The sequence below is a fragment of the Aethina tumida genome, chromosome 4 (genome assembly GCF_024364675.1).
Source record: "Aethina tumida isolate Nest 87 chromosome 4, icAetTumi1.1, whole genome shotgun sequence".
NCBI classification, from domain to species: domain Eukaryota; kingdom Metazoa; phylum Arthropoda; class Insecta; order Coleoptera; family Nitidulidae; genus Aethina; species Aethina tumida.
This window is the reverse complement of record NC_065438.1, coordinates 12,799,742-12,820,903: the sequence shown is the minus strand read 5'-3', so window position 1 is coordinate 12,820,903 and position 21,162 is coordinate 12,799,742. Positions and strand designations below refer to the sequence as shown.

The window sequence follows — 21,162 nt, the reverse complement described above, 5'->3', positions numbered from 1 at the left end:
ACTTTTCGTTGTGAACAAAGGTTAGGTGATGGATCTGTATGTAAATTAGCAAAAATTCATGAATTATTTTGATATTAAATTACAAGGCACATTGTTTTACATGGGATAAAGAAAGAAAGAAGTAAATTATTTACTTACAAGTTAAGTTATAAGAATTTGTGCAATAATATCTTAAGGTTACAAATCTTTACCACAACTAAATGGCCGAAACTAAAAAATATATGTCTAGTGAACTGGTTCTGCTTCTTTTTAAAGGACACACGCAGCGACTCAATGATATTAGGGGGGTTGCAAAATCTACTGTCGGTTTAAGACCTATAATAAATATTCGGGTCGTCGTGATATTATAAATTTAAACTACCTTCATGTTATGAATTTTTTAATAAATATATTAATTAAATTTGCTGGTGACAATGATTAATTATTGTTGTTACTGTTATTTAAAATATTTCTATAGTATAGTAAGTATTATAGTAATTTTTATGGACAAAAATGAAAAAAATTGGTTAGTGACGACACTTATTTAGAATACATTTTTAAAAATTAAGAAGAAATTTAAACTCTATAATTATTAAATTTCTCTCACACTCAACTTTAATAATTTACATTAAGTAACATAAATATTTATTATCTTATGCGTCAATTTGTTGGATAGTAAAAGTAATTGCATAAATTTCTAAATTTCATTGATAGTACAAATTTTTAAGAGAGGATACGTTCCCATAAATTTATTTTTTGCTTGATTTTAATAAATAATAGCTCAAAAAATAATATTTTTATAGATACAAATAAGAAAATCAATTAGTTCATTTTTAATTGACAATTTAGACACTGTTATTGTTAATATTCTTATTACACATATTGTAAGAAACTTTAAAATAGTGATTACACTTAAAACATCTCTTTAAAAATTATCATTAATTTTAAATTTTATAATTATTAAATGTATTTCTCAAAAATAGGGACTACCCTTACTCAAAACGTCTCTTTAAAAATATGAAGAAATTTATTATTATTAAAACAACATTTTTATAAATCAAATCACTGAAGGACTTATGAAATTGATCCTACACACAAGGACTACATGTCAAATTAGCCAGTTCAGAAATTTCTACTACGTAAATTATCATAAATAACTGTTACATTGGAATGTATTACGTTTAGCCTAAATCAATCAGAAAACAATGTGGGTTGAATTTTTATTTATATTGTGGGCGTAAAAAAATAAAATAATAAAAAATTAAAACAAACATACCCTTGTAAATAAATATTTGATACTGACACTTGTCTTAACGAGGATATCATTAAGGAAAAATTATTTCTATTTATTTTAGTCACATAAATAATTATGCTTACAAGGTTTTTGCGAAAATGTTGGACTTTAAACTGAAAATGAACCTAATAATTTCCCTTGTTTTATTATGCAATAGAAAAATAAAGATTAACAGTGCAAATTAACTGTTATTAAATACTAATCGCGTCCATTTCCTCGAGTAATTAACAATAATAACACTATTTATTCTCTTTGATGTATATATAAAAAAAACAACGTATATTTTATAAATTATTTTAAAATTGCCTTTGCATAATTTATTTATTTTCATTCAATTTACGTATTGATAAAATATTGTCACAAAGATTGAAATGAAAATATGTCATTGTTGAGGCACTTTATATATTAACATAAATTAGATATGCAAACAACAAACGTGCACGTAAATGCAATTTAGTTGAATAAATAATAGTAACGAAGCATTTTAGACATTACGTTTTATGAAAGAAATTAATTACTATTTTTTGATGGTTGCATAACGTTTAAGTTTTCCAAGACATTCAGGGGACATTGGACTTGGAATATATAATTTAATTATATAACATGATAACAATTAAAAAGCATATAATTTATTTTAGAGGGAAATTAATTATGTTATTATGGGCTTTGACGTATGTTATCATAACATTTGATAATTCCCCAGTTCATGTTTTTATGTGTACTCATAAACAACATTATAATTGTAAAAAGTTTACAAAAACATTATATAAATTAAATAAAGGTTAGGCACGAATGATTTGGATTTTTTTTAATAAAAAATTTACATTTCCTATAAATATGTATGTATATTTTGGGTTAATGCGTTATTCATTTTGATATAAACATATTGGAAGTCATCGTTCTTTAAATGCTGCCAAATGCATTAAAGTAAACTGAATTCGTGTCCCAAGGTAACAATACAATAACTTTAAACATTCTCTTGTTCGCAAAGCAAAGAGCAGACAATTAAACAACAAATTTTAATTATAGCCTATTTAAATAGGATAACTTTTTATTGATATGGACTTTTTTTGTAAAACTAAAAACCAATTAAATAGCAATGGGCAAGTGAACAATCATTTAATTTGAATATTGCTGAATAACATTGCAGAAAAAACTATGTAAAAAAGAATATTCAAGGCCAAATTGGGGGATTTCCCTAGATAAACTTTTATAACCTACATTGTATGTAAGTTTATTTGACATATAAATAGGCCAACCTTGCATTTTCAATAAACCTATGAAGTGTTAAAGTTTTGGGCCACATATTAAAATGAAATAAATGGGCTACATTGGCTGTTGGCTGTTTTTAAAATAAACTCGTGTGTTACTTCTGACAGTTAAACAACATTTTCACGAATGTATTATTAGTACAAATTTTGAAATATTTCGTTTTTAAAATAATCAACCTACTTTAAATTATATAATTTAGAATTATCTAATCTTCTGTTATGAAAACCATGTTTTAAAATAAATAGATTATTTAAATGTACTGGCGGCAAAGATAAAATAATGTGATCGTGATATAAAATTTGTTTAAAAATTATAATGAAATTTATCATAATTAGAAAGAAAGTTCAATTAAACAGTAAATATTCAATTTTAATCAAATAAATTCTTGTAAACAAAATTGAAAAAAATTGGTTAGATCATTTTAGGCACTATCACTGCTAATAATCCCATTATATATTTTATAAAAAATTTTAAATTAGTGACTGTTCTTAATTAAAACTTCTCTTTATAAATTATAATGGAATTGAAACACTATATTTATTTACTTCTAAGATTTATGGTATTTAAAAGAAAAATTCAACTTTAACAAATTATATTAATCGAAACAAATATTTATTATTTTATGGTATGAGTTTGTTGTATAGTAAAAATAACTGCTAAAATCCATAAATTTTATTGTTAAGTAATTTAAAAAAAAAATTGAATTTATATATTTAAGAGGAGACATATCCCTATAAATTTATTTTTAATTGATTTTGATGATTAATAGGTGAGAAAATAGTATTTTTTATAGACAAAAATGAGAAAAATATTAGTTAGAGGTGGCATATTCCATTAATTTATTTTTATCTTGATTTTAATGAATAATAGTATTTTTTATAGACAAAAATGACAATTTTAAAATAGTGACTACATTTATTTAATATATCTCTATAAAAATTATGATGAAATTTAAACTTCAAGTTCAGCTTTAACAAATTATATTAATTAAAACATTAATTACTTTATGACACTAGTTAGTTGAATATTAAAAGTAATTGCAGAAACGCATAAATTTTATTGTTCAGTACCTTTAATACCAGAAAATAGAATTTATATATTCAAGTGAGGCATATCCCAATAAATTTAAGTTTAACTTGTTTTTAACGAACAACAGTTTAAAAATATTAATATTTTAATGTCAAAAATGAGAAAAATTGGTTGAGCTATTTTTAATTGAAAATTTAGTTTCTGTTACTGTTACTAATCTTATTATGCAATTTCTAACCAATTTCAAAATAGTTGAATAACCAAATTAAAATACTCCATGCTCATTTGGAACGTAATTCGAATATTAATGGTGCATTTAAGTTGACTCGAAAGTTATGCATCAATAGAAGAATTAAAACGAAGAGATTGTGTACACGTGTGTGTGACCTTTTGACCTTCATTAAATTATGTAATATGATAAATATTATTTGTTTTAATAAAACAAACAATAAAAAATAATTAATTCAGTTTAAGTTATGAGAAATAGGTTAAGAATTAATAATGTACAAAAACAATTTAATATAAATTAAATAAAATTAAAAAAAAATAAGAAAATAATACAAAATAAAATATAATTGAATAGAATAAAATAAAATAAACAAATTTTGTATTATAAATAATTAATAATTTTCGTAAACTTAATTAAATTAAATTTTATACTTTTTTCAAATATTATAGAAATTAATTAAAATTTCTCTATCACAAATAGTGGATGAAAAATAAATAACAGGAACTAATTTTAGTCAACAACAAACAAACGTTAAAAATTAAGACTTACTAAACCATTGAACCATTCAATTTATTTACAGCTTATTCAAGTAATAAAATTTATGCACGAGAAGGTCAAGGGGGTAGAATTTGAATTTATAAACTAAAAATAAAAGAAAGTAAAAAATAAACGTACCTTTGGCCATTTTGCTATCCGTATGTTTGCTAAACTAATTAAAAAATTAACCGAGTGACAAACTTGGGATGAAAAAAAAAGATAAATGTCAAAGCCAAGTGTTTGTGTGTGTGTTACTCTCCGCACGGTCAAAAGCACATTTCTTGGCCGCCGCTATCGAAACCACTGCGTCGTGTGTTCGAACACTCGACTATATCGGCCACGCACTCTTGACGATATGATCAATGTCGAAAATAAAATGCTCTTTTCTTCGGCTATTTTAGGTCGGCGTCTTTCTTTTTCGGACTCTTTCTAATTTATCACGGTGCCGCTGGATTTCTTGGTAAATGCGGTTTTCGTCATGATGCATTTCTAACTGTTTGATTGCACGTGCTGATCATTATTTTAATTGCGACGATTATGTTTCCCACTCTTTTTTATCGGTGTTTTAATTCAGGTCCGATGTGTGTGCAACAACATTTGCATGGGCGGGAGCGTTTCCGCAACTAAATTTTCCGACTTTTTTAAAACTAATGGGGTTGAATGATTTATTTCTTAATTTTCTGGATATTCTCATTAAATTCTAAAATTAAATAAATATACTTTTGTAATAAATTTATAATTATTTGTTAAAACAATTAACCAAATTTTATGGGACTATTTTTAATTATTTGTGTGGCCAAAAATTTGGGTTCAAAATATTTACTTTTTCACTATTTTGTATGTTTTAATGTAAACATAACCAATTTAAAAAAGATTTTTAAAGATTACTAGAAATATCAAAATTAAGTAAACGTAAAATTAACTTTTTAAATACAAAAAGTACAAAATTTTGTATTTAATTTGGTCTAAACTAATAACCACAATAATTTCTGAATATTTTGTTTCTCATATCATAAAAATTAGACATTATTAAATGTGTTAAAGTTGAAGTTTACATTTTAAACAATAATTTCTGAATGTTTTTTAGAAAATTTTCAATCTCTGAAAAACTATTTCTATAAAATACGAATATTATATTATAAAATTATTTAATCTTTTTAATTTATAAGAAGAGTATTTTATTTCTTATTATATCACCCTAACTTTTTATTTTCAGTAAATATTAGTTTATATAATGGTTAATAATTAAATTTTTATAGTAGATTTCCAATTATGTATTATGATTAAAACTTTTGATTCAAACTAATAACAATAATAATATTTGAATATTTTTTGAAATTGGTAAATATCCTTAATTTACAAAAAAGGACATTTTTAACTTCACAACTTTTTTTATTTTATTATTTTATCAGCTATTAATTTATTTAATGACTAATTAATTAAGTTTGGTATTTCAGAAAATTTAATTAATTTAACATTCAATTTGTAATATTTTTTTAATATCTAATATATAATAAATCACTAATTTTTATTTTAAAAGCTTTCAATATTTTGATAACAAAAAAAAAACTTATGTATTTTTATATGGTTTAAATAAAACCATGGTTTGAATACCATATAATGACAGGGATGTACACAAAAATATGTAAAAGCATAAATAAATCCGTCGTTTGTTATCATGTTGCAGGAATGATATTTACAATTAATAAACAAAAATCGGAAGTGGAAATTGATATACGATTTCACACATAAATTAAAGTTGTTAATTAAATAATTGTTAAATGTACACATTTGTGTTGACAGTCGTAAAAAAATATCACTGATGTTTTCATTGTTAAAGTCTATTAATTTGTGTTTCTTTTATACTATTTGTATAAGTGTTTAACGCGATTATTACATAATCAATAAAATATTTGTATAATTCAAAATATCTATTTAGTATGCTAATAATTCCATAGGTATAAATCTGCGTAATTCAACACTTGAACGTTGTTTATTTAATAAATTATGCAATTTCATTAATTAATTGAATCAATTCTTGAATAAAAAGTTAAAGGTCTTTGTCAATTGCTGTTGGAAATTTCTTTTTAATTGCGTAAGTAACAGTTAGTTCTTAAAACAATAAATTAAAAAATATAAATAAGTTGATAATTAATTTTTACTTGCTTACGGTTCAAGTCAAAGGTTTAAAAAGTTATTATTACTGGTGAAAGTACAGATATCCGATATCTTCTTCTTAATTTTAGACTTGTAAATACATATATATCATTTTTATGTAAACAACATTCTTCGGTTCGCTCGCCAACCAAAAATGAACTTGATATGTTCTGCTGGATAAAATTAATGTCACACGAGTTAAACTCTATGAACTATAAATATTAAATAAATGGATAATGAGTGCTAGAAATTCGAGGCACATTATAAAAAAATTACTAGTGATTAATTATTAAATATATATTATATTATAAATATTATAATATATTGCATACACCTTGAATAACAATTGAATGATGCTAAATATTTAAAATCAACAACTTTGAAATTCAAATCATTAACGTATTCAAAATGATTATAATATTCTGATTAAATTCGAGTGTATTTCCATCTTCAAGACAGGTTCTACGAAAACACTCAACAATTCGTCGAAAAACTTATTCAATACCGACAATACTTTGGTAATCGCAAATCATTGAGCCGAATCGTAATTATGGAATGTAATCTTCCTTAGAAATTGAGAGGTGCATTCCTGATCTTTGAAATTGATTCTCGATACTTCGACTAAGATAAAAATTCCCAAATATTGTTTCGACATCACCTTAATCATTTATTAAACGCGTGGTTATTTTTTATATAAATTGAGTTACGCTTCCGGCGGTGTTTAGTTTAATTGTATAATTTTCGGTTTCGCCTCTTCTATTAGCATAATTGCATTGTTTTTTTATGTTTATGGTGCTTTTCCGTCGTGATTAATGACAACTTCTCAAACAATCATCGACAATTTGCAATTATGGCGAATTCCCCGTCTTTAATCGTTCTAAATGCTCATTAGCGGTTAGTTAGAACACCGTTTATCCAACGACGCCGTAAATTATATGTCTTTCACGTAATAACTTAGTTTTGAAGAAGTTCTAGAAAATAATTTTCAGTTATTACCATCAAGATAAACATACAATTTAAAATTATTATTCACGTCCATTGTTCCGGGGGCCACGGTTAATTTATACCTTAATAAAAGCAATGTAAACAGACTAACTCTGAAATTATTTAGATGATGGGATCAACTGGATATTATTAATATGGTGGGGCCCAAAAGCGGTAGTAGTTGGAAGTTCTAACCTATTAACGGATTTGGCACTTGTGTAATATCCTGCTTGTATTAGATTACAAAATTTCAATGCCGTTCACACTAGTACAACTAACGTATTCCATATGACCGTCATTACGATTAAATCTGTTTTGATTAATATTATGTAGTATAGTCGACGGTTTTAATGCAGTCTAATTAGAAAACGTTACATTGAATAGCAAAACTAAGCTGTTAGAGATGATAGGAATATATAATATAACATTTAACAAACCAAAGTTAGAGAAATAATTAAATAACTAATTTACTAAATTAATGAGGTACGTGTAAAGTAATTTAATCCAAATCTTAAAAAAATACATATAAAATGAAAATAAAATATACAAAATTAAAATATTTAAACAAAACTTAAACATTCTGTATATTTAAGCTTGAAATGAATTAGGGCTGTGTTAGAAATAATATAAAAACTATAAAATAAATATAAATAAAAATTTCTAATGTTATATTATAAAATTAATATCAGAGAAATAATTGATTAATTAACTAAATTAATGAGCCAAGTTTAATGTGTTAGAAGAATTAGAAATATCTAAGGTTGCATTAGAAAGATAAAATCAGAGAAATAATTAATTAATTAAGAAACTTAATGAGCTTAACTTAAGTTTAATATAATTTAATTTAATCTAAACCTTAAGTACAGTAAACCTACATATAAAATAAAAGAAGATATACAATATTGAATATATTTCAGTTGGAAATAAATTTGGGCTCTGTTATAAATAATATAAAAACTGTTATAAGAATTAGAAATATCTAATCTAATTAACTAAGTTAATGAGCTAAGTTTAACGTAATTTAAGCAACTTAAGTGACATATAAAATAAAAATAAATTATACAAAACTTGAAAGATTCTATGTACTTCAGCTTGAAATAAATTAGGGCTGCTTTCCAGAGAATATTAAAACTGTTAGAGGTGTTAGAAATATTTAAGATTGCATTAAAAAAAGTTAATAGTAATATAATTGATTAAATAATAAAATACATATTCATTAGAAGTTAATGAAGAACGGAAAAAGGAATTGATTAGAAATTTTATTAGAATTATAACTTGATTTAAACTACTTTCCTAATTTATTTTGGACAAATTTCATTTCCAGTTTTGCCGGAAGTGACATCAACTTTTTTATTTTCTATACAAATTTAATATTTTTGGTAAAATCTGTTAAATTTCATGTTGGGTTTAAGGAATGCTTATACCGAAAGATTTTTTAATATTAAAACGTATGGTGTATAATTGAAAATAACAAAGTGTTTTTAGATACACAAAAATAAAATGTAAATAACTGTATTAATAATGTTCTCTTATAGGATGATCCTTGGGTAACGAGTATGCCAAAAATTATCATTCCAGTAATAAAATTGTAGACTTACAAGAAAATATTACAGAAATATTCGACTAACTAATTTAATAAGCTAGTTAAAAATAATTTATTTTAATCTAAAAGTTACAATAAAATATACAGAACATTCATAACATAATTTTTAATAATTGAGATGTACACTGATACCGATACTATCTTAAAAGCGACTGCTTTTATTAATTACATCCGGTCTCAAGAAAAAATTAATGTTCCGTGCGTCAATCTCATAACAAATTTGAACAATCTGTAAAACTCCTCTAAAATCACACGAAGATAAAAAACTAATATGTGGTTTTTTATGATCTCCACAAACCGACAAACCTCTTATAAACAATGCCGCATTGTTATTACCCAGTAAATTTAGTATAAGTACAAGTTTCCCGTAATTACGTACTTAAATTAATTAATTGTTGTGAATGACTTTTCAAAGAATAACTACGTATAATTTTATTTTATTAAATATTTATATAATATTGATTAATTAAAGTAAACATTAATTGTCTTGTATTGATAATTACTTATTTATATTTCGAACAAATAAGTTGAAGTTATAATTAATTACGAAATTATTTACTCTTTGTTTTAGCAAATAAAGTGGTAAATATTGTTATTGGCTGGAACGCAAGGCGTGTTATAGCGTCAGGCGCTTTGGACGTTATTCAAGTTTTCCCAGAAATTGATCACAAGTTTTGACTAAAATACGTGTCAAAAAGTGATGCAAAGTCCACACACACCCGAGGAATCTCTATTAATATATTTCTAATTCTGTTTGTGTATTATCCTATTTAAAAATAATTAAAAATATCGAGAATTTATGTTAAATAATATTTGTAGTAGAAGTTTGTAAATAGAATTTTGTGGGTAAGTAAATAAGTGAGATTCCTGTGGGTTATGTGGTTTGAAGATTTTCATCATTTATATCTACCCATAAAACTATATAACAAATTCGATGTTTTCTTTTGTGCTATTGTCGTTAGAAAAACAATTTCAATTAATTAATAAGAAAAATGTGAGCTTGATAACAGTGATAAGTGATCATCACAATTATTATTATATTTGATATGATTAAAAAATTTATTTAATAATGTTTATCTACAAAAGGGTCTATTTAAATTAAAAACTTTTTTTTATTACAAAGAAGAAAACATTTTTACTTTATATTTATAAACTAATCACAATGTAAATTTTAATGTCACAAAAAACGACTTTATTTTTTTTAATAACTGTAGGAAAATTAAAATAATTGAAATTTATCATAAACTGTTTCAGAATGTTAATTTGCAAAAAATACTGTTTATTGGGCGTCTTCATCGTTTATTAAATAAAAAGTTACAAACACTTTTTGTAGTGATACCTATTTCATTATGACTAGTTTATGTGCTATTTGTATTTGTTATAACAATATATATGTGTACATACTTATATTTATTGTTACAACAAATATTTTGTATGAGTTCTTGGTGTTAATAATGGTGATTACAGAAAATCAGATTTAAGCCATGTTTGCCTTCTCAAAAATAAATAAATCTTCCGGCGCCACTATTTACAATAATAATGTAAGTAAACAAACGTTTTGTAAAGATTTTATCAATTAAATAAACTTATTTTTATTTTCTTTTATTAAAAATATTTATAGGTAATATTTATAGTTCCTAAACAACATATTTTTTATTTACAATAGAATGACATGAATTATAATTGGAAAACTTTTCTTTGAATTTTTTTTACATACTGATATTTTTAAAGGAGCTTAATTATAAAAATAAAATGTGCCAATTTTTAAAATTTATAACAATACATAAAAACTTTTTTATAGTTTAGATTATCTGGCATCACAACAAAGTCAATGTACGACAGACAAATTTGTAAAACTCATCTCGGTTTTTGTTTTAAAATTAACTGAATTACTGAGATTGACTTTTGGCAAAATTGTGAAATATCTGTAAAAAAATAAAACGCTAATTGCATGTGATGTTAACGAGTCAGTTATTAATTTTGGTACAAAGCCAATGGTTAATTGAAAGTATGTGATAATTTAATTAATAATAGATTAGATTATAATTTTATCTTGCATGCCCTCTTAATTACATTATTATTACGTATAATAATATTATATCTAATATTAGAAATATATTTTATTTGATAAAATCTAGAAATGTGGGTAATTGAATATTTCCTTCCACTTTGATCCTCCAATTCTTCTGTTAATGAGCAAGATTTGAAGCACTTAATTAATTGTAATTGGTTAAGTAATTAAAAAGCATTTAGATGGTGGTTGCTTTTGATTTGGTACATAAAATTAATAATATGTGTACTAAAAACAAGCCCACTTGATGTTATAAATAAACGGTTTGCGCATTCGAATGCCGATCGACTAAAATTAAATTTAAGAATATTTAGGGTCAAGGTGGTTGATCCGACAACAAAAACAAAAAGGTACGTCCGTCTAGTTAGGGATTAGTTAAATTGATGCAGCGGAAAGACAAATTAATGAACGGCTTCACGCTCCTTATCTTGGATCATCAATTATGTTATGAAGTATTGCCAAACAGGATGTTCACCTAGTTTATCAACTCAATAATATTTTCGAGTGCGCTGTTTATGACGTCCATTACAAGACTTACCAAATATTTTTGTGTTGAAACATATAAATAAAGTAAGATCTTGCAATTATTGTATATTTAAAATATTCTAGCTTAGAATATACTTAAACATTCTTTGACTATGTGCAAAAATGTTTAACCACACATTCGATTTATTTGAAAATTTAACAAGTCGATGAATGGATTCCACATAAATTAAAGTAAGTCGAAGCATGGTCCAAATATTTCTTCATGTATTTTGAACTAACTATTAAGTTATTTTTCATGTGGCACTTGTGAGTTGTTTACAACAATTTTTGTCAGTATGAACAATGGTTGAAGCTGACAAATTTAGTGGAACAGTACTCAAAAATTAATAATTTCAAGAAAATTTTTAAGAGTTTTTATAGTGAACAGAGTTCTCCTTTTTTATCACCATTGAATACTCGTTTGTTGATTAAAATTCTCTCCAGTATGGACAATGGATTAAAACTGGTTAACCGAGTGAAAAAGCATTTAAGGGGTGTCTTCTCCAAAAAGAGACCACCGAATGGTGGTCTGCTGGTGGAATTTTACATACTGGTCCAAATATTTCTCCATATGGTTATTATTGTGGGACGTTGGCGAAAATGTTAAATTGAGAAAGTGTTACTTTAATCATTAAATATTCATAAAAAAAATAAGAAAAAACTTAAAATTAATAATTTTGAAAATTAATTAAATACAGGGAAACATCATAATTAAGGAATTGCATACTTAAGACTAATACATAATTATAATTCCAATAAACATGTAGATTATGTTTTGCCTTGTTGTGTTTGGTAGTGTCCATGATACATTGTATGCAAAAACAATCATGATTTATGTATTCTGGACTGTTTAGAACATGTAGGCTGAATGCACGTGTAGAAGCAAAAATCAGCCTTGTATTTGGACAAGGTTGATGCTGCTCCAGTGAATCACGTATTATTTAACATTTACGTCTGATTTCTTCGAATTAAAGTAATTATTATGTGAACTTTATTGTTTTATTTATTAAATCTTTGAGCGTTACACTAATGTTAAACTAATTAAAATTTTAAATGGTCATTAAAGGTCAAATGTTATCATTGAAGATATATGGTAATAATTGCATATTTATATAATTTATGATATTAATAAACTATATTATGATTAAATTAACATGAGTTGTATCTATATACAAACATCTACTTCAATGCTTGTTCATTCAATAATTGTTATACTTTGTATCATAACATAAAAATACATTTTCTCTATTCTTTAATACTAAATGTAATTTTATTTATAATTTATGCATATTATATATAATGTATTATTCATATAAAGATAATTTAGAAAGTTATTTTTACGAATTTTATATTACTAATAATCTAACTTTGGTATTAGCAGTTAGTAATTTAGTAAAAGTAAAAAATGTTATAGCATCTATATTTGTGAAAATATACCGGGTTATTCACCTAACTGATTCATTAAAAGTTATAGTATATATCATCAAGTTAAACGGGAAGTGATATTTACTTGATAAATGGGAACTTGTAAATTTTATTGAATTTTTTAATTCTTCGAAAAATCCTGGACTATATTGTTGAAAATTTTATTCTTGATATACGCATTAACAAATGTCTACCCTATTAGGGGTCATTAATGGTGTGGAAATTTTATGGTGATTCCATTTGAAATAAGCAAGTTAAGCGTTTATAAGATAAGTGTAGGAAAGATTAAAGCGGAAATACCAAAGATCCTATCTAATATATTGGAATACTATTAATGATTCCTAAACGGGAAGTGATAGTTCAAAAGTTGATTTATTTTAGTTCTTCATAAACCTCTAATAAAATTGTTGTGTGAGCAACCCTGTATACAAAAATATTTTATCTTTAATCTATTTCCAACAATGTAAAATTTGTATAGGTTTTTATGTATTCTTATTCTTATTTTAAAAATATTTACTAAAATATTTTAGAATAGTTTATCAGTAACGTTTAATGAAAAAGTTAGATGAATCACCCTCTCAATATAGTTATGTATGTGTATTAATTTTTAAATATTTAGTATAGTAAATGTTGGTAACTTTAGTTACTCATTCCAGGCTTGAAAAACAATTGAAGATAAGAAAACAATCCAAAATGCTGTAGGACCTGAATTTAACATAGAAATCAGAAATGCAGAAATATATATAGGGTTCATTTCGATAGAGCAAAGTTAATGGCATGGCAATGCAAAACATTTTAGCACAGTAGATAAGATTACGATATAGCTGCACCAAAATTTCACATTGTATTCTTTAGTTTTCTATAAATCTGTAATTAAACAGATGAATCACTCTGTATACATAAATATTTTTTATTTTTATTTAATTTCTGATAAAAATTCTTAGAAATTTTTAATGAATGTTTATTTTTAAATTTTTAGTATAAAATGTTACAACATTACGATTGTTGATAATACAAACATTTTTATTACTTATTCCATATGGGAAAATTTTTTCAAAACAACGATTCAAAATCCAATGGCTATAGAATTTTATGAAGAATTCAAAAATGCACTGATATTTATAGGATTCATTTTGACAAAATAAAATTAATGTCATTACAGTGATTTGAAAATATTTTAGAACATGAGATACGATCACGTTGTAGCTGCAACAAAAATTTCACGTTGATATCTCCTTTAGTTCTTCATGGACCTTTAATAAAATAGATGAGTGCATCACCCTGTATATATGTATATACATTTTGCCTTTGACTTAATTTATAATACAAAATTCATAGCATTTTTTTAATATTTAGTATAAAATATTAAAGCATTACAATTGAATGTAATATAGATATTTTAATTATTTATTCCATGTGAGAAAAATGTTTGAAAAAATTAAATATCTCAAAAATAAATGAAGATAAGTAAACAAATCAGGTCCTAAATTTTACGTAGAATTAAAAAAATGCAATAATATTCATAGGGTTCAATTTGACAAAACCAAGTTAATGTCATGACAGTGTATTGAAAATATTTTAGGACAGTAGTCAACATCACATCGCAGCTGCAACCAAAATTTCACATTGATATCTTCTATAGTTCTCCATAAATATCTGATGAAGTAGATAATAAGTAATCACCATGATTTAATTTATTTATTAATAAAAAAGTTATAACATTTTTGAATGCATGTATATATTTAATATTTACTATAAAATGTTGTGGGAACATTTTTTGAAAAAATTAAATATATCAAAAACAAGTAAAGATAAGAAAATAATCCGAAATGCAATAGGTCCTTAATTTGATGTAGATTTCAAAAATGTAATATGATTTTCATTTCATTTTGACAAAATAAAATTAAAGTCATGACACTGCATTGAAAATATTTTATAATTGATAAAACAAATTTATGATCTAATGACACCATAAATCTCCAAATGGATTCTAAATAAATGTTTGATGCGTATAAAATGATCATTAATCGAAATCAACGACAAATTATACACATTTTATATTCATCAATAATAAAAAGGTTAACAGGTTTCCAAATAATAATATATTTACAACCACTTTAACCCAGATTATACGATTAGTCATCAATTTTGGCGCCAATATAAAACAAATTTGATTAAATGTAGCTATACTTTTATTAGTTAAAAAATTACTCACCTTTTTTGCATTCTTTCGGTTTATCCGTGTTTGTCACTTTATTATTCACCGGAGGATCATTGATCGATGGGATAACCGACGGGATGACGGAGACCGAAATTGAATTGTTGCCGTTCGGTTGCCTTTCAGTCATCCTGGAAATTAGATTCTCACCAGTTCGCTTGAAATGTTTTATAATAATAGACGATCTGTAACAAACAAGGAAATATAGGTAGTGGAATTTTTCGATGAACCACAACAAATATTTCATTCTAAATGCGAAACTTATCGAATATTTATGAAACAGCAAAACCAATGTTAATGTTATAATATATTATACAGCCGAGAGTATCAGGAACGTACAGCAACGTTATTTAAACAATAAAGAAAGTTACAGATAATTATTTAAACGATACTAATTAAATTTGCATCTATTAAACGCTCCGTGAATTTGAATCGAAACGAAATTTACTTACGGCTCGTTTGATGTATGTTAGTAACTTTCATTGATGACACCTTTGCGATCTTACATAAACTAAACGCCGAACGGAAAACGGCGGTCTTCCTACATGCGCAAATTTCGCGTGTCCAACTCCATTTTTTTTTTCAAATATCCACTTACCGTATGACATTTTAACAATAACCATTCTTTGCTAATAACGGTAAATTATATAACGAGTTTGGGAGAATGTGGCTTCAATTTAAAACAACAACCTCACGATCAATTGTTTGTCTTAATGTTTGGTTAAAAACTAATTATTATCAACGATTAGTTCTACCTTTCTCCGTTTAAGTAAATTCTAGTTTTATTTTAAATTTACTCGCCATTGTATTTGTTAGAATGGGGAAATTGAGCTGGTTTATGTATTTTTTATATAATTGACCATAAAGTGTGTTACGCAGAACAATTTCCATTACCCTTTAATGGAAATAATAATTCCATATGTGTATATGAATATTTATAATATACTAATTTAATTTGAATATATTACACTTTACCATTATATATGTTTTAAAGGAGAAAGTAAAATATTATAATGTTAATAATTAGTTAGTTATTTAACAATAATTATTGGAGTAAACTACTAAAACATAAACATTGATAAAACCATTACCGCAAATTTAATAAAAAATGCATTAAAAACAGGAACCAAATAAAGGAAATATGAATTATTAGAGGAACACTTATATACTTACACAAATTGTCATACATGAAAGAGTCATTAATATAATAACAGCTAATATATCCTCAATGAAAAATGTGTTGTTTGCGTTATTCATTAGTGTTAGAAAAATTTAACCTTGTTTTATTTGAAATTAATAAATCACTTTAAAAAAATATATTTTATATTTACAAAAATGTACAGTATATTAAATAATGATAATTAATTATGTTGTAAATAATGAGGGTATTTGTTGTAATTTACAAATTAATCCTTAAAATTATTTCAAGTAAATTTCGTTAAAATGGTGAATGCGCCGGTGTCATTTTCAGGACTAAATACTTCAGCCACATTGAAGAAATCCCTACTTCCATATTGATTTTATGCAATTTTCAAGGAAGCAGTACAATTTATCGCCATTAATTGGTCAGTCTACATAATAAAACAAGATAATTTCCTGCAAAACGTATTTCTATTTTCAGAATATACCAGTTTTAACAGCCAAGAATACCTTCAAATTGTGCAAATGCATGATATTTAGTAAATCCTTAATTATAAGAGTAAAAATTGCATTATTCTTTTTACATTAGTCCAAACAAAGTGCTAATGATCATCTTCCATTAATCAAATTAAACTTCAATGTACTACCTTGACAGCTAATTCATTTTGAGGTTACTCTTTAAGTTGTCAATACAAAGTTCTAATCATATAACAATTAAATAACTGTTGACAACAAAAATCTCACTTTTAAAAACAATGCGTACTTGTGTGAATATACAACTTCATCATTGACAGTTAATAACCTCAAAATAAATTAACTGCTAATGAAAACAAGTACGTGGAAAGTTGTACATTAACCTAAAGAAGTCATACATTTGAAAACACAGTTTATTTTAATCACCTCTAGCTTCTACTTTTGAAGCCAGAATTCTTTATTAATTTATTATTAAAAAGCCTACTTTATCGTAAGATAGGTCACCATTGGCAGTTATATAAAAAGTTATATTGTTAGAACTTTGTAGCCACTAAATAAATATCTCTAATTTTTTTAGTAATTTATTATGCATTTTTATATAAGGAAAGTATCCCTTTAAACTGCATAGATTAAAAATGCGCAGTTTTTAAAAGTTTGAAATTAATACAACACTCAAACTGTCAGAATAATGATACGTGTTCGATAAAATATACGTCCAAATGGATGTTAAATTGTCCGCCTATTTTGTAACAATGTCTGTAATTTATTTTATAGTTTTCTAACGACACTGGAAAAGTTTAACTTCAACAATTGCAGGTTACGAAGAAGGTAATTTTATGCACATGCCAATTTTGCGACTTAATTAGGAAATCGTTGTGTTTTGATCTGGTATAACTCTTAATTGGGGGACGTACATAAACGAGAAAAACAATCATCTAATGTGCTATTGTTTCTAGATATAATTGTCACGGTCGGAATATTCATGGGAATCACAAAAATCCAATTTCGGTTAAGGATTGTTATTTACATACCGGCTGAAATAATTGTACATCCAAATTGAAACGATATGAAACGTTAATTACCGATGTTAAATAATGTGTGGAATGCGGAAAGCACTAACCTGTCCTGATTATTACACATCATCACTGCAAAAGCGTATTGTTGAATGTTGTTTATTCATTGACAGCGAACATTTACTAAAATTTATTTGTTGCATTATTTAAATTATCTGATACAAATTGTACATGCACATGGTTATGGACATTAGTACATTTTTTCCAATTGTGTGATTGAATACCTTCCGATCCTATAATTTGATAACAGAACATCGTAAACAAATTTATTATGACCTGTATCGTCCGCATTATTTGTTGGCGAGGAATGCCAATTGTCTTTCAAATAAATTTGTCACTATTTAAGTGTTTGTGCCAATAATAGGAATACAAAAGCAAATTATCTTACTAAGGAGAATAGACAATTAGTAGCAATAAATTTTATTGTTTCGTGTATACAGTAAAAAATCAATATTTTACATTTTAGGAACTTCACCTCGTGGAATAAAATTAAACTTTCAGTTTTATGATCTGTGATAATTAAATCAATTATTTTTATTTGTTAAAATTACTTTAGAATACAATAAGATTTATTATAACTTATTATTATTTATTTATAACTACAAGCAGATAAAAAACTAGTTATGAGTTTAATGAAAATATTCCTTTTTAATTTTAATTTTAATTAAATTATTTTTACATATTCTACATATACATGATGTTCCAAGTTGGCTATTACAAGTATTTTTAGACCAGACAAGGAAAAGTTGACTTCAGTGTTCAATCCTTATTTTTTTAACTGTTAATTACTTAATTTAATTTAATTTAACTCGTTTGTCCAATAAAAGTGTAAAAGTTCTCTTTAGGCACATCTTTACGTAATATAAGTTTATCTCAAAAGAATATAGATCCCCAAATTTAGAGATTATAAGTTCAATTTGTTTGAAAGTTAAATAGAAACCTTAAAAATGTCGAAAAAACATGATTTTATTTTCTTTATTATTTTTGGCTAAGATATAACGATATTTTTGATAAATTTCAAGATATTTAGAAATAGTAATTTTCATAGATATCTGTGTTAAACTTATTTTTATCGTATCGTAAAAATTGTTAATTTTTAAAATTAGTTTTTATGTCATAATTTTTAGGTGGTTGTTTAAATATAAAATTTAGTTTTTAGAAAAGTATGCACAATTATTTTTAATTTAAATGGAAGCATTTAAAATTTTGAAAAAACATGATATTATTTTAGTAAATTAGTATGAAAAAAAAAAATTAAATTTAAATTTGAAGGGCTGTGACCTGTTCTCAAATTTTAACCAGGTCTTTGATTAATAAAAGTTTAATTAAAATTAGATATTCCCAAACTGAAAAATTTTAAATTATAAAATGTACAAAGAGTCCTATTAAATCTTAATTTAATATTTGATCTTTAATTAATTAATTTCGTTGTTGTATAGGCGTAATTTAACGACACGAAATACCAATTAAAGGAAATATTCAGTCACACAAAGCTTAAATGTTTAAGGTAATTTCAATCATGGTTTCCATTTAAAATAAATAAGTTGCACCTATTATTAAGTTATATTTCATTATACAATATTATATTACGTATCAATTTGCTTATTTGTAGAATCATTTAACAGTTTTTCATAAAAAAATGAACAAAAAAGTTATTAGTTTTAAAATATACCAAAAGTCAGTTTTCATAAATATTTCAGAAATGGCCAGATGTGTCATGATTCAGTTATCAATCAATATCAGTGACAATAAATGTAGGACATCCTGTACATTCATAAATGGACCAATATAAATGCGTAAATTTACTAAACTAAGTCCCTAAAAATATTAGTTATAGTTAATTCAATTTAATATATCTCAAAATATATATTTTTGAACTGATGAATTTTTTTAACATTTTAAAACATTTAACAGTTTACGAAAGAAAAAATTGAATAAAAAAAGTTATTTTTTGAAATCTATCTAAAGTCAGTTTTCATAAATATTTCAGAAACGATCAGAAGTATCACAATGCGGATTACAACAATTAATGTCAATGACAACAAATTTAGGACATCCTATACGTTCATAAATGTACCAATATAAAAGAATTAATTTACTAAACAAAGCCCCTAAATATATTGGGTAAATATATATTTTTGGACTGATGAATTTCTTTTTCCAATATTTTAAATCTAAATTCAATTATGGCTCCAATTTAAAAAAAAAAGCTCAACATATTATCTCCAAATTTTTATATGTATAAAATTGTAGAAATATTTATCTGTTTGCCAAAAAAAAAAAAAAATGATCAAAAAAGTTATTATTTTTTAAATCTGTCAAAAGTTAGTTTATATAAGTATTTCGAAAACAGTCAGAGGATTGTAGAAATCAATGTCAATGACAATCAGTATAATCTCAAATTATATATTTGTGGTTTCCTTTTAAAATAAAAATCTTCAGATATCTCCAAATTTTTACGATATATTTCCATACCTAAGCTAGTATTATGTATAAAATTGCCTGTAAAAACAATTTATCGAAAAAAATTAAACAAATTAAGTTATTATTCGAAATCTGCCAAAATTTAGTTTTTATAAATATTTCAGAAATTTCAGCAATTAATTTAGGATATCCTGTACATTCATTAATGTACCAATATAAATTTATTAAACTAATGCCTTAAAAATGTTTATAAATTTATATGTAAAGTACAATTAGACATTCAATTTTAATCAAGAGTAATTAAGTTGCTGAAGCCATAACTAATAAATATAATAATTTTATGTATATTAAACCATTTATGCACCAATCTATTTATTTCTTAATGAAATATGCAATAACCAAGACTCATTTTTTAGTATTTTTAATAAATCAACCATAAATTTACGAAGATCATTAGAATGTAATGTTTTTATTTTGGTCTCATTAAACTACTTTGCAAGATTCTTGCTTTGCCGCAACAAACAAACAAATTAAATGATGTCTTAATAGTAATTTTATGTAAATTATCCATTGCAAATATTTAAAAAATAAAAAAATAAATAAACATTACCTCAAACAATTTAGATCACAACTGATTTTTAATGGAAACAAACTACCTAAGTAGCAAACATACCACTCAGACTTTCAAGTGGGAATTAAAGGATTCGGATTATTACAAATTATTGTAA

The 21,162-nt window shown here is 24.7% G+C and overlaps 1 protein-coding gene across 4 annotated transcripts in view; it reads right to left on the bottom strand.

The window, feature by feature from the left end:
- The window catches only part of LOC109601622 (aquaporin AQPAe.a), a 31,766-nt gene that overhangs the window by 5,254 nt on the left and 5,350 nt on the right, over positions 1–21,162 (bottom strand). For 3 of the 4 annotated variants that reach the window (XM_049966729.1, XM_049966730.1, XM_020017873.2), the window contains one exon: positions 15,321–15,508. In XM_049966729.1, coding sequence (XP_049822686.1) covers positions 15,321–15,508 — 188 coding nt within the window. Of the gene's footprint in view, positions 1–4,478; positions 4,795–15,320; positions 15,509–21,162 lie in introns of those variants that run through there. The other variant, XM_020017874.2, reaches the window with a different exon arrangement.